The 14,599-nt window shown below is 33.0% G+C and overlaps 1 protein-coding gene across 1 annotated transcript in view; it reads right to left on the bottom strand.

Moving 5' to 3' along the window:
* LOC129966434 (phospholipid-transporting ATPase ABCA1-like) overlaps positions 1-14,599 on the bottom strand; it is a 59,125-nt gene that overhangs the window by 39,433 nt on the left and 5,093 nt on the right. The window contains exons 2-6 of the mRNA XM_056080858.1: positions 14,240-14,521; positions 9,793-10,011; positions 6,832-6,938; positions 6,573-6,728; positions 2,936-3,173 (exon numbers count right to left, since the gene is read on the bottom strand). Of these exons, the coding sequence (XP_055936833.1) occupies positions 2,936-3,173; positions 6,573-6,728; positions 6,832-6,938; positions 9,793-10,011; positions 14,240-14,521 (1,002 nt within the window). The remainder of the gene's footprint in view (positions 1-2,935; positions 3,174-6,572; positions 6,729-6,831; positions 6,939-9,792; positions 10,012-14,239; positions 14,522-14,599) is intronic.

The raw sequence follows: 14,599 nt of genomic DNA, 5'->3' as shown, positions 1-14,599 counted from the left end.
TTTAAAAATTTTATATGGCAATGTAAATTATGTTAAAAATAGTTGAAGATAGGGATTGAAAGTCAGTTATTTAAAAACTGTTAATACAAAGGTTGTTCATTTTAGTGACACACTAATTGATCTAATTCTGATTTATTTTTCTATCTTCAATCGTAAAGAAGTTATTGGGAAATGAAAATTTCAATAGCCCATCATTTCTAACCCCTTTGGACTAATGGACCTTCTATGAACTCATTTGAACTCTCTTTACAAGATATCCCAAGGAAGCTAAAATTTAGTTAACATTTTTCTAGTTATTGTGGAAAAAAATTAATATGAGCAAAGCGTTATGTGCATATAGAGGACATTTCAAAAAAGAAGAACAAACGTTTATTTCCTTAACTATTGTAACTAGATATACTTCCAATTGCAAAATTCCATCAAATGAAGTATTCAAATGTGTGAAGATATTTTAATTTTTGTAAAGGTTTAGTATAAAAATTACAAAAATTAAATTTTTACATGGCCCCAAAAGCGAAAAAAAAAAAAAATGTGAATGAGTGAAATGGTTTTCTTACAATCGTTTTTTTATAATCATACATAACACATAAAGTTTCATTTTTTACCAAAATTTTCCGAGGTATTAACAGCCACATTTAATGATTTAGACTATTTTTCCCTACATCAAATTGGCGTTTGAACGAGATTTTCCTTATTTTTTTCAGAAATGATATAAATATCTCAAAAAGTTATTAAAAAAGCGAAATCATAATGCATTTGCATGTTGATGTATGTATTAACCTTCATTAAATTTTGAAAAATTGTTAAATAATACATTTATTAAAATGCATGAAAACTTGTTCAAAATTAATGCCTTCCACATCTATACAAAGTTGTATTCCTCTAACGTTACATATAATCTAGCTCATCACTTTCTGGCTGCTTGAATTCTAATCAGATTAATTTGATTCTAATTAATTAATCATAATTAGATTCTTATTAGACTAATAGAATTGAATACTTTCAAACCATATCTCTGGCTATTGGCGCCAGTTATAACCAAGTTCTTTGAATTTATTTCACAGAAGTCTTCAATCCAGATCTCCTTTCTTCCTCAAACTGAATAGTACAGGTTCTTGAATGAGAATCTAATATTAGTAGCTCATTGCAAACAATGAGAATATTGTAACAAAACTTGTACTAACGTGGCACAGTCTGCATGGCTCAGTCGTAGAATCCTATGAACTGAAAGTGACAGTTTGCAAGTCCGTATCTCACTGCAGGCGAGCTGCCTAAAAATTGTTTTGTTATTGATTTATTTTCAGTTATTTCTTGTTTGTTCTAGAATTTTCTTATAATTTCTGTATCTTTCTAAATCTGGACGATTCGAGTCATTTCGTCTGGTGGATAAAAACAGATTTAACGGTTTAGCTCTTTGACTAAAGTTTCGAGTTGAGATTAGAGAGTGTTATCTTTGACTTTAGTTAATATACGGTTCATCTACGTGACAATATGAAGCACAGCACGATAAACCTGAAAGCATTTGTGGAAAAACTTCGAAGCAATGGGGTTTGATTGGCTGATGGTATGGGCAGGATTAATTCTGAACGGTCACATTGACTTATTAACATATCTCACTACAATTGTTAATTATTAATACATGTACGAGGTTTCATTCTTATGCCAAAATATTTAGAAATACTATTTGCAATTTCCTCCTTATGACTAATAAGGGATATCTCCATCTCTTTGCATTTACGTCGTATTATTTTGAGGGCAAATGAATAAAGTAGCAGTAATTTTTTTTTATAGATTAGAATTTTATGGAACATATGCGAGACGTGCAAGTATCCCGATATGCTTCATTTCAGTTTCAACGTACTCTCTAACAATTTCAAAACATTCATCATTATTAAAACATTTTACCACGGCAGATATTTTTGAACACTCTAATACTTTACTTTAGTTTCGTTATATTAACGTCCTGTTTTAAAGCAACACTAGGACTTTTTTGGGATGGACCTCGTATGTTCAACCGCGGTCCGATGACGAGGACGACATCTGTAACGGCACCCCAACACCACTAAATGGGAGGACGTTTGGCCCCGACAGATTCAACGTGCACCAGACCCACTTACAAGACGGTTCTTCTATGGAATAGGGTCTTGAATTTGAAACCCTCCGGTTCCGAAGCCGAGACCTTACCATCAGGCCACTGCGGTCCTGCACACTCTAATACACTCCATGGTCTAATTTATTTATACCAACTATCTGTTTTAAAGCAATTTGAAAGTTATTTTGAACTGAGATCAGATGATGGGGATTATACTTGAACCGACAGCTCCTCTCCTAAACTTCAGCAACACTTCATCGGAACGCATCAGCCCATTGTAAAGCCCTATATATTATCCCCTTTTATGGTATCTGGTCTGCAACCAAAAATTTCTCTAAATTTTCTACGAATGAAATAAATATCTGTCCTCTAAATTTTTCATGAATAACACCATAAACCCCAAATATGGGATTTCATCCGCTGGCTACCTTTGCTTCTAATGCAGGACATCGTAGAATAAATGTATAGCTTTCGTTTTTTTCTCAAGTGACCACATATTTTATTAATTATTTTTAGATCAATTTTCCCATTACAAATTTATATCAGATTTTATTCTAAATTATATTTCAATTTATTCTATTTTAATTTGTTTAACTTCTTTTATTTTTTAGGCAAATAGAAATTCTACATTTTGAAGATAATTTAAACATGACAAAATGATAATTTTATGCATATTATGTATTATTTTAACCCGGATAGTCTTTTCAGTTACCTGAATTTTACATAGTTTCTGTACCAATTTTTCTTTCCAATGTAGATACCAACCCTTTCATTACTGCTCCGCCCTAACAGGCCGGTTGAATTCTATCCGGATGTAATCAGAAAGAAATAAAACCGACTTACCTCGATTGAAAAGCACACTCAGTGCCATGCAGGACAATGTGAGGCTGACCATGAACATCACCAGAATGATGAGCAGCAGTAAGAAGTCCGTATTCTCCACAAAAGCAGTTGCATTTTTAAAGGGGATTTTAAAAAGGATCGCGATAATGAAGATGGTGATGAAGCCACAAAGAAAGTAGTTTGCAAACGTGCTTGCCCAATATGTGAAGTCTGTCATTCCCATCATTTTTAGAAGTTCCTGTTTGAACAAAAATGAATAGTCTTAGAAATAATTTTAAATTGATTGATATCAAATCGAAAAATTTCACCTCGAAGTGCAACCAATGAACTTTTGGCTTATTTATTGAGGTAATCATAAGTTCAGTTATACTAACGTCCCGTTTTAAGCAATAGTAGGGCTATTTTGGGACAAACATCTTAATTTTGAACTGAGATCAAATCCTAAGAACAAGTCTGATGCTGAGTTGACACCCCCTCTCCAAACTTCCGCACCACACCAGCAGGAGGACGTTTGGCCCCTACGGATTTAACATACATTAGACCCGCTTACAAGACGGTTCTTTGGTAGAATCGGGTCTCGAACCTGAATCTCTTCGATTCCGAAGCCGAGATATTACCACCAGCCCACCACGGCCCTCTGAGGCATTTATAAAGCCATGATTCTAAAATCACATACAATTTATCAAGCAATCCTTACAAAGCTTTAAAAATTAATTAAAAATTAATAGATAATTACAATTTATCTATTAATATGATAATTGTAATTCTGAGACTAGATAAATAAAGTTACAACACTTTTTAAGAATATTGCATGATATTTTCTTTTTACTAAATATTAGTTGCGCGTTTAAAAGCAATTTTAAATGTACCTTTCTAACAACAATATTTTAAATGCTACTGTTATTTCTCTTGGATTATTATTTATGAAAACTTACATCGTCTGTTCTGTTTTATATAGGAGGAGAAAAAATATGAATTTACTTTGTACTGCTGACATGCTATTTTATCCATTATTCTTTTGTCATGGAAGCAATAATAATAAAGACCAATGGGAGTAGTATCTTGAAACTTTTTCTAAGTATTACCCCCTGACCTTGGACAAGGTCATGACGATTTAGAATGATTACTTTTTTATTTTCACATTCTCATACATAAAAGTTGGGTGTATGTATTTAATTATATAGTAAAGAAAACGCATGCTTGTGTATTAATTGCATGCCATTAGTAAACAACAGTGACGAAATATCAAACTTTGGCATTCATCTAGAGTTTTTATTGAATCTAAAGAGTGATTTTTGAAAATTAATTGTTGGAAGTCGGTTAATACATACAGTGGCTCAAACAATTGAGAGTACACCTTACTTTTACTTGATAAATCCGACTTTCAATATAAATAACGCATTACCGAGAAATGAAAACATGTTTTTATTTTTACACACAACAAATGATTTAATTTACGAAAAATTTCTAAATTGGAAAGTTTCAGAAACATTTTAAATAAACATATAAAGATTTTTGTATCAAAAAATTGTGAATACACCAATGAAATTTTTATAATATCTCGCATAGAAAGAAAGTGTCAGTATTTAGTTGCATGTGTTTTGGCTTTTACAATGACCTTTAAACGTCGTGGTACCGAAAAAGATTTGGTGGTATCTGAAGATATTTTACCCCATTCTTCTTACAACACTTGTTGTAAATGAGTTTTGTTTCGAATTTTGTGTTTTTGGACCACTTTTTCGAATGTGACCCGCAGATATTCAATGACACTGATGTCGGTGGACTGTGGTAGCATATGTAACTGTTGCTTATGATGAAAAAGACACCACATTTTGACGTTACATGCATTCTGTTTGGGGTCGTTGTCCTACTGGAAAGTGAATGTCCATCCAAACCCAAATCTTTAGCCCTTTCCTTTACATTGTTTCGAAGTATATACAGGTAAAAAATATGGTTTATAATGCCATCTATAAATTTCCAACTCGGATGGAATCATACAACCCGAAATCATGACAGAGTCACCATATTTAACTGTAGGATGTAAATTTTTTTGGATCCAAAGCAGTATTAGGCTTTTTCCGTACGGTGCGACGGCTGTCACTGCCAAAAATGTTGAGTTTTCTTTCATCACTAAATATAACTTTCTTTCGAAAGTTATTGGTTTTCAATTGATGAGTTTTTGCAAACTTCAAACGCTTTTTCTGAATTTGCAAGCTGATGAACGATTTCTCTCTAATAATTCGACTTTTACATATAGTTTGTCTAATTACATTTCACACAGTTTCAGCACTTATACTTCTACCTATGACTTGAGAAATTTCTGCAGCAAGTTGGATGAATCATATGGTCGCAGCACTCTGAAGGAAAGTGCTAAAATTTAGGTTTCGATGGAAATTTCATTTTCCAGCAAGACAACGACCCTAAAAAGAATGCGGTGTCAAAATGTGGTGTCTTTTTCATTATGAACAGCAGTTATAGACACTACCACAATACGCTGACATCAGTGTCATTGAATATCTGTAAACCACACAGTGGTCCAAAAACACAAAGTTTTTAACAAAACTCATTTACAACAAGTGTTGCAAGAAGAATGGGGTAAAATATCTTTAGATACCACCAAAACTTGGTCGAATCGGTACCACGACGTTTAAAGGTCATTGTAAAAGCCAAAACACATGCAACTAAATATTGACACTTTCTTTCTATGCGAGATATTATAAAAATTTCATTGGTGTATTCACAATTTTTTGATACAAAAATCTTTATATGTTTATTTAAAATGTTTCTGAAACTTTCCAATTTAGAAATTTTTCGTTGATTGTTCTTTGTTTTTACTTTAAATTAAACCATTTGTTGTGTGTAAAAATAAAAACATGTTTGCACTTCTCCGTAATGTGTTATTTAGGTTGAAAGTCGGATTTATCAAGTAAAAGTAAGGTGTACTCTCAATTGTTTGAGCCACTGTAAGTACCCAAAAATAGAATATGTAATTGGTCACTTTTTTCCGAACTGATTGAAAGTAAAATTTAATAATGACCTACAATGCTAATTAATAGATTATACACCAAATTCCATTTATTTCAGTCATTGTGCTTTTATATTATTCCGTTTACATGCATTCGAAAGTACGTATTGACAAATTTGTTTAAAAAATTCAATAAAGATCTACACTTGGCTAGTTAAACCTGAGAATCAAATATCATTTAGCTAAGTTGTAACGTTTTAGAACTGTGGCATTTGCATGCATTCAAAGGTACAGACTGTCAAAACCTCGACGGATTTAATTCTAGATTTGATAAGGTTCTTCATTATCGGTGCCAAACTTGTCAATCTAATTTTATCTATCTAATTCTTTACGTTTTGTAGCTACCTGCATTCTTGCCACTAGACTTCTTATAGACGGATTTCTTCCAAAATTTGTTAGAAATTTAGGAATTCTGTGTTCATGTACCAAAGTACAGACAGAAAAACATAATTCCAAAATTGTATTTTTTTGGACTCAGATACTCAGATTCGGATTCAAGGACTTCGAAATCGTATTTTTGCAATATTCTTTGTATACTACATACACGAGAAATTAATTATGGCTACCGAAAGGGGGTTCTAGCTTAAAAAGAAACATTCTCCTTTAACTTACTTTAGACCTAGTAGTTTTCTCTTCAATAATTCTTCTCACCATGTTCATGACGAAAATTAAATATCCGAAAGACAATACCCATGGGGTAATAACAGTTAAGGTTACAATAATCTGGGTATCTTTGCGCTGGGGATAAGGAAACTTCCGCATCCAGATCTAAAAATATGACGGCCAAAAGAAGAAAAAAAAGAAACGATGGATGATTTTGCTGAGAAACTATAGAACTTAGCTTTCAAGATATAAAATGGGAGACACTCACTTTAAAATTCTTTAGTTCTGTGACTTTACCATGCTCCGTAGCCTTCCTTTGGATGAATGTTTCCTCTATCGCCGACTGCCAAGCAAGAAAGTAGGTTGTAAGGTAATCTGGAAATGTAAATTCATTTGAGCTTGTAAGAACACCAGCGAGGGTGGTCCCCCCACAAAGTTTCTCACATCCTCTCTAATAATGGTGTTATTCCAGAAAACGCCTATCCTGGCTTTACCGTGCAACAATTACGAAATATTGAGCTTTCGCTTGAATTTGGCATATTTACTGAATCTATGGCGTGATCCTTGGCGAGGTTTTTTCGAACTCGGGAAAGTCTAAAAGATGGAGATTCATCAAAATCTCGAATTTGGCGATTGCAATTCTTTTTCTATATTTCGAATGTAAAATGATCCTTTATTCAGGAGTGATTATGGTCCAAATATGACCAGAAATCTAGCTCCTAACTTTCTGTAGTCGAGAATTTCTGATTTTCCGAAAAACAGTCTAATTTACTTTCTTAGGATTGGAGCGATTCTCAGGATCTCCCCTTCAGGATTTACCGATTCGAAACTTTAGATTAAAGATCCATCGTGTCCTAAGGCATATTAACCAATCGTTCAAAACCAAGTAAAAGTTGAAGCAAAATGATATCTTTTGACACAAAGAAATAAGTTAAAAAATAACTATTGCATTTATTTTAAATAAATATCCATATACTAAATATACAAATAATTTTTTTTAAATACAAATGTTACAGAGTCATTCGTAGGCAAGAAAAGTTTTAAGGACTTTCATATAAAAGGGGTGGAATGAGGAGTGGAAATTTAACTATTATTCTCAATAAACTGCAAAATTAAATGAAATAATGCATCAAGGGGGTCGGGACACATTAAAAAATGATTATTAATTTAGAATCTTGACATTTTTTGTACTATTTGTAAATTAACCATTTAACTTATATGAAAAATTACAACATAAAAATATTTAAAAAATTTCAATTTTAAAATTAATTTTTTAAAGAAAAAGCGAGATGATTTTAATTCTCTAAAACTCTAAATATTATTGGTCAATTTTTAAGTTTTAAAAAAAAATCGGACACAAATATAAGAGATTCAACAATTAAAAAATATATTACTTCAATAGAAAACGAAAAATATTTGAAGGGAAATTTCTAAAAATTCTAAGATACTTTTAAAAAAGTCATATTTTTTTAAGTAAACATTTTTTTCAAATTTGCTGAATCGGAATTAAAGTAAAATGTTTAAAAAAGATATGTTCCAAATTTTACTCCTTAATCTTTATAGGTTCTTGACTTATAACAATTCGAATGCAAGAAATCTTGGTTAAAACGCATGGTTGAGATAACCATATTTAAAATTTGAACACCTTTTTAACAGATTACTTGAATCTAGCCTTTAAAAAATTGGCATCATTTTGGCGATAACATCTTTGCATTGAAGAGTTTTAATGGCTGTCTTGTGAGTAGCAGGGTTTTGTTACAGAGCCGGGGCTCGATTAAAGAAGCACCAAGATTCAGGCCCATTAGGCCATGTTGTGTGTTTTCATTTAGATTTTATGTAGCTGCAGTGTTGCAGAATAGTATTAATATCTCTATTCTGTTTTTATTTTTAATTATGGAGATACGGTAATCTTTCGTAATTTTTTTATAGTTGTGTCACCCAGGCTTCCGTTCTTTTTTCCAACCGGCTGTTACACCCCATTTCTTTCCATTGTCTACTAGTGTTCGTAGAGCATGACAAGACTTGTCTGAGTGCTAGATTTTCAAAACAACACATCACAAAATAATTATACCTCTCGTTATAGTTAAGATAGAAACATCATTCAAAAGTCATTTTAACCTTTAACTGGGGAGGTGCGGTCTAGGTCCTAGGTCCTTTATGCTAAAATTAAATTTTCTAATGAAAGTATTAGTATAAATATCAGCCAATATATTCTACAGATATTTTTCTTGATATATAAATATGCTTTAGAAATTTTTCAAAATATATTATCGTTGAAAAAAGCAATTGCATTTGAACATATATTTTCTTCTCTAATATCATATTACAACAAATAATATTCTTGAAAAAATATATTACTTTTTAAATCATATTTATTTTTTCACTACACAAAGGTATATAGAAAACTATCTGATGGAAAAATCAACAATTATGTTTGACAATGAGATTGACTCTCTTTTCATGGCCATCATTTCTACGCAGAAAGTTGTGAACATTGGTTGCCCGGTTTTCGAGGACATTTTAAACATAAGGTGAAGTACTAATATAAAAATCAGCTTGTAAATTCTGTAGACATTTATCTTGGTATATTAATATATTTTAGAAATTTTTCAAAATAAAATATCACTAGAAAAATTTATTATATTTGAATACACATATTAGAGTCAGTGGAATGCGAACTTTCATCGAAAAATCTTCTGTACAATTATCCTGATAACCAAAATCATTTTCTGCTTTATTTAAAAGTCTCTGAAGCTTTGCTTCATAAGGAGATCAGTAGGTTTGGTGAAATTTCGAGAACCAAGTTCTAGAGCCATCTGCTAAGTCTTGTGCAATACTGGAACACTGAAAAGGAGGTACGGTCTCACAGACGTCGAGCAAAGAAATTGCTGATATATTTTTAAAAGCATCTTCCGAAACCGGTTGAAAAAGTGCACGTGCAGTGAAGGCCACGAAACAGGAACTTACCGGGTCAATTCATTCGATTGAGCTAAAAATAGAATAAGGGTGACCGAAAGTCCATCCTTAGTGGTCTGGGATACCGCACTTCCCTAGTTAAGGGTTAAGCATAAAAAAACAGAATTTTTTTTGGGGGGGGAGGTAAAAAATCTTTTATTTAAAAATTCGACAATTTTTGTGCCCCAGACACCCTTAAATTACATTTAAAAAATGTTAACGTTGGCGTTAAAAGAATAATTAATTACGTATAAAGATTTCAAACATATAATACCGTTTTTGTCATGAGGGCCCTTCACTCTGTACTTCATATTCGTTGAAAACTTTGGCCCAGAATAGCCACCGCCATATCGAATCTTATAAGTCAAAGATGTAGGGAAAACATTCTGAAAATTTCTCAGAACTGTTCCAATCGTAAGGTAATCAACGTTGTCTCCTTTTTGATGGACGTAATAATTCACCATCTCTTCTTCTGTATCAAAACCTTTCGGAGCTAAAAGTTTACAGAAGGATTATCATTGAAGATATCAAACTAATTATTAAATGCGGTGCATTGTTACGGTAGTTGTAATATAAAGTCAAATTCTTATATTTCCTTACTTAATTTAAGGTGAATTAGCCTTAATAGTCATTTCAAAAGAATGTTTGTTTGTATGGGATTTTCTGGCTCAAGAGCCCTTATGCTAGCTGTTCTGTTCCAAACAATAGGTAAAATTATAACATTTTCAAACAGTTATCGAAGGGAATTTGAGAAAAAACTCTAAAAGGTAATTAAGATTTAAATAAAGGGATAAAACTTTATGGACTTTAAAAATGCAAAGAGTTGGATATGAGGCATCTTATCAAGCAGGAAAGATAATGAAATGCAAGACTTTTGAAAAAACAGTAAACGCTGGGTATTGAAATTCGGGCAATCTGACAATATTTATTGGACAGACATTTGTCAATGACATTTCGAACATAGAGGTGGTTGTTCACCTAGTAACAAGTGAATATGGCTGAATCTAATGCGTAAGCGAGTTGCTTTTCTGTTCGGTAATAACGGCCAAGGTTGCACATGGGATTCGATAACATGAAATTTGTAGTTTGTCTCCAGGTCCCACTGCCTCTGCCATTTAGAATAAAGAGGCATTTTAATGGGTTTCTTTATGTCGCTCGCCGGAATAGTAGTAGCGATTAAATTAGTCGCCAGTTTGGCAGCCTTGTCTGCCTCTTCTTTGCCTAAATTTCCGACATGGGATGGTATCCAACAGAATAAAATAGTGTAACTACGAAGAATTAGTTTATTAAAAACATCTAAGACCTTTAAAACCAAGGTATGAGGACTAAGATGAGGATAACATGATATTAGAGAATGTAAAACATTCACAGACTCCCCATATAGATGATAAAATTTTTATCCGGGATATTATAAATTTCTTCTAAAGCATATAAAAGACTACTTATTTCTGCAGTAAAAGCTGAACAGGATGGGTGAAGTTTAAAAAAAGAAACTGTATGAGGGAAAACAACAGCAAAAGAGACATGAGCAGCTGATCTTGACCCGTTTGTATAAACAGGGAATAAAATTTTGGTAATGTTGTCTCTGTTCTAAGAAAATTTCTTGAAAAATAATATCTGCCGTATCAGACATGATAAAAGTTTTAATATTGCTAGTTAATTAAAGTTTTAAGGATTTAAATATTGCACTTCAGGGATTTTAAAAGGTGGAGATGTATTTTCCTTCATTTCAATAGGCAGTTTTCATTTAATACTTAAATTAAATAATAGGAGTAAAAATTTAATAGGATCACTGAATCATATTTTATATTCATCACTCAACATTAGAAGAGACAAATGTACTCTTAAAGAATTTTTAATTAAAAGTTTCGTAAGGGAGCTTCTATATATATTGAAATAAAAACAAACTTCAAAATTTCACACTTAAACCTCCAGTTTTCTCATAAAATTTTAAAACTACGCCAAAAGTTTTTTCCGGAAACCAATTTTTATTAATCTTGGCTAATTCGTTTCGAAATTATCAGCCAACAAACTTTTGACTTTCTAATGTTAAAATTAAATTTTGAATTTTTATTTAATTTTAAAAAGTAATATTGTTATTGAAATAAACTTTTTGTTATTGACTTAAAGTGTTTCTACATATTTTGCATACATATTTAACTTGAGAAATTAATCTTTAACGCGTAAAAAAAGCAAAATGAGAGTTTAAAATTTTTTTAATTGCAACATACTTTAATTTTAGTGTAAATCGAATGAAAAAAAAACAATTTTATTGGCGAACTGCGAAATTTCCTCTTATACCTACGAGTGATTTTCCCTTTTCATTAATTTTTATGTATTGCGCCTAAAATGATTCATTTAGGGGTGCATTCTCAAATTTCAAAATATCAACAGCTTTTTATTTGACTTTTGATATATTGAAGTCACTGCATTTTTGTGCTGTTGCTTCTGTATTTATATGCTTCTAGAAATACATGACAAGAGATGTTCAAGCCCTTGTCGTATTGATTAAAAATCCAATAGATGTCTTTATGAAACTCTCTTCGATTTACAATTATCGTGTTAACCTATAATCGGACAGCCGGACAGACAGACTTTTTCTGAACAGATTTTGCCCAAATTTGATTAAAAAATCTGCACATTTTGTGTAAAAAATTTCATTTATCATTTCATACCAAATTTCAACAGTCTAGCTCAAAGCATTTTTGAATTATCTTTATCATAAACCGACAGAGATAGCCATAATGCCAAAAATATGCTTTTGAATTCAGGGAAGTATAAACATGGAGATATATTAAAATCTCAAATTTGAATTTTTTTTACGATTACGATGCTTTCTCTGTACTTCGTAAACGAGAAAATAAAAACAGATAAAATCGATATGGTGACTGAGGTTGAAGAATAGTGTCGTATTTTTATTTTCGCTGTATAAACATTGAAGTAATAGCTTTCATATGAAACAAAAATTAGCGAAATTGTTGCAGGAGAATTGATTATATGGCTTTACTTATTATTTTAATTATATGAATGATGGGTAAAGGTATAGTTACCGAAGGCGTTTAGTATCTAATTATTTTATTACATATTTTTATCATTAATTCATTAGGAGTCTTTTTTACACTACTTGTTTAAAAACTACACAGCTCGTCATTAAAATTGCAACACCATGAAAGAAAGCAAATACAAAAAAGATATTTACTGCACTTAAACATTATGGCACGAAGACAAACAGAATAAATTTGTAAGATATTTGGGTGTGAAATTAGTAGAAACGGCTACCACTCCTGGAAGCTAATACTGGCATTACCCGGTTAGGCATGGAGTGGATCTGGGCTTGGATGACAGAAACGAACAACTCATTCCATGCTGCTTCAAGTCTATGCCGCACTTCATCAACCGCATTATCTAGAGATGGGTGGCGGGCCGGTCTCTCAGCAACCTATGACCAGATATTTTCAATCGCTCACAGATCTGGAGACCGTGGAGGCCAGGACAATGATCGAACACCCTGTGTATCGAGGAAGGTCAGAACACGACGTGCAATATGTGATATTGCTTTATCTGGTTGAAACTTGGTGTTTAGCTGACCTCGAAGATCGGACACAACCACTGGTCTTACGATGTTAGAAATGAAATGCCTTCGATTAAGATAATTACGAAATTAGAATATGCCTTCAGATTACCGTCGATCCAAATTAGAGATGTGCGTGTCGTGTACTCAATGGCTGCCCAAACCATCACACCAGGTATTGACCCCTATGCCGATATCGAATGCACACTGGCGACTTGCGGTCTCCTCGGACCCACAAGACACGTATACGGTCATTAAAATACTGCACGCAGAGCCGAGACTCGTCTGAAAAGACGATATCGTGTCACTCATGTATCCAGCTTTGTCGTTCAGTGCACCAGAGCACCGTCTCTCTCTATGCTGCATTGCCAAGGGAAACCGAAGTAATGGTCGCAGTCCATGCTGCTGCAAACGTCTTCATACCGTGACAGTGGATACTGGGCGTGCTGCGAACATGCCCATTTCCTGACTAATAGTCCGTGATGTGGTTTTACGGTTTTGCAGGTCAGGCTTCACAATATGTCTGTCCTCTTGGGTGTTAGTTATGGGAGGATGTTGTTATACTGCATGCCGCCCAGTAGGACCCTCAACAACCCTTTTTTTTCTATATTTGCATGACAGTGGTTGGATCTCGACCAGTTCGATTTGTGATATCACAAAACTATAATCCACACTGTCAATAGGCAACGATCCTGAATCTACAGAATTTTGAAACTGGCTGATAAGCATCTCTTCTTATTATTCGAGGCCTAACACGATATTTTGTGCAAACTTCAACCTTACAAAGCACTTTCTCAATGAGGAATTCACTACACTATTTTTCTTTTATGCAGTGCTTCAAATGTCGTTTCTCCCACCTCCGTAGTCTAAGTGCGCTGAAATACCAATCATTTGCATATCCCAGCCTCTTCCTTTCATGGGATTTTGAAGTTCGTCAGATCATTCTTTCCTGGTGTTGCAATTTTAATGGCCAGCAGTGTATATATCATTATTCTTTTAATATAAAACACTGATTTGAATATGAAAAAAAAGTTTTACTCACTCAGGATACCTTGAAAATTTGTTTTTGATTTAAAAGTCGCTATAGAATCGTTTATAAAAGGGCTTGTGAGATCACTTGAAGGCGCGTAGAAAAAATCCAGACTTTTACTTGTGAGGTTATGGGTTCTTTCGGCGATCGTGTACGGATCAAATGCAGGATACGTAGTCTGATTAATCCAATGGGACTCGTTAGAATCTTTCTCCATGTATGAAATGGATTTTTCTGATTTAATCATGCAAGGTATGGAGGCAATGAGAATAGGGAAGATTGTTTCGAAGAACGTCACGATAAAATGACGCTTCCGGAGAAGCAATCCTTTGTACAGCAGAACAAGGAACTGTCGCCATCTATTAGTTTCTACCATTTTGCAACGCTGACAGATGTAAATTGCTGAAAAAGAAGCAGCCACAGTTAAATAATGAACATTTACAGTATATTTTTAAAATTTATACTTTCAAAAAACATTCT

This window comes from Argiope bruennichi, chromosome 4, assembly GCF_947563725.1.
Source record: "Argiope bruennichi chromosome 4, qqArgBrue1.1, whole genome shotgun sequence".
Lineage (NCBI taxonomy): Eukaryota > Metazoa > Arthropoda > Arachnida > Araneae > Araneidae > Argiope > Argiope bruennichi.
The sequence above is the reverse complement of the archived record's forward strand: the minus strand, read 5'-3'. Positions and strand labels throughout refer to the sequence as shown.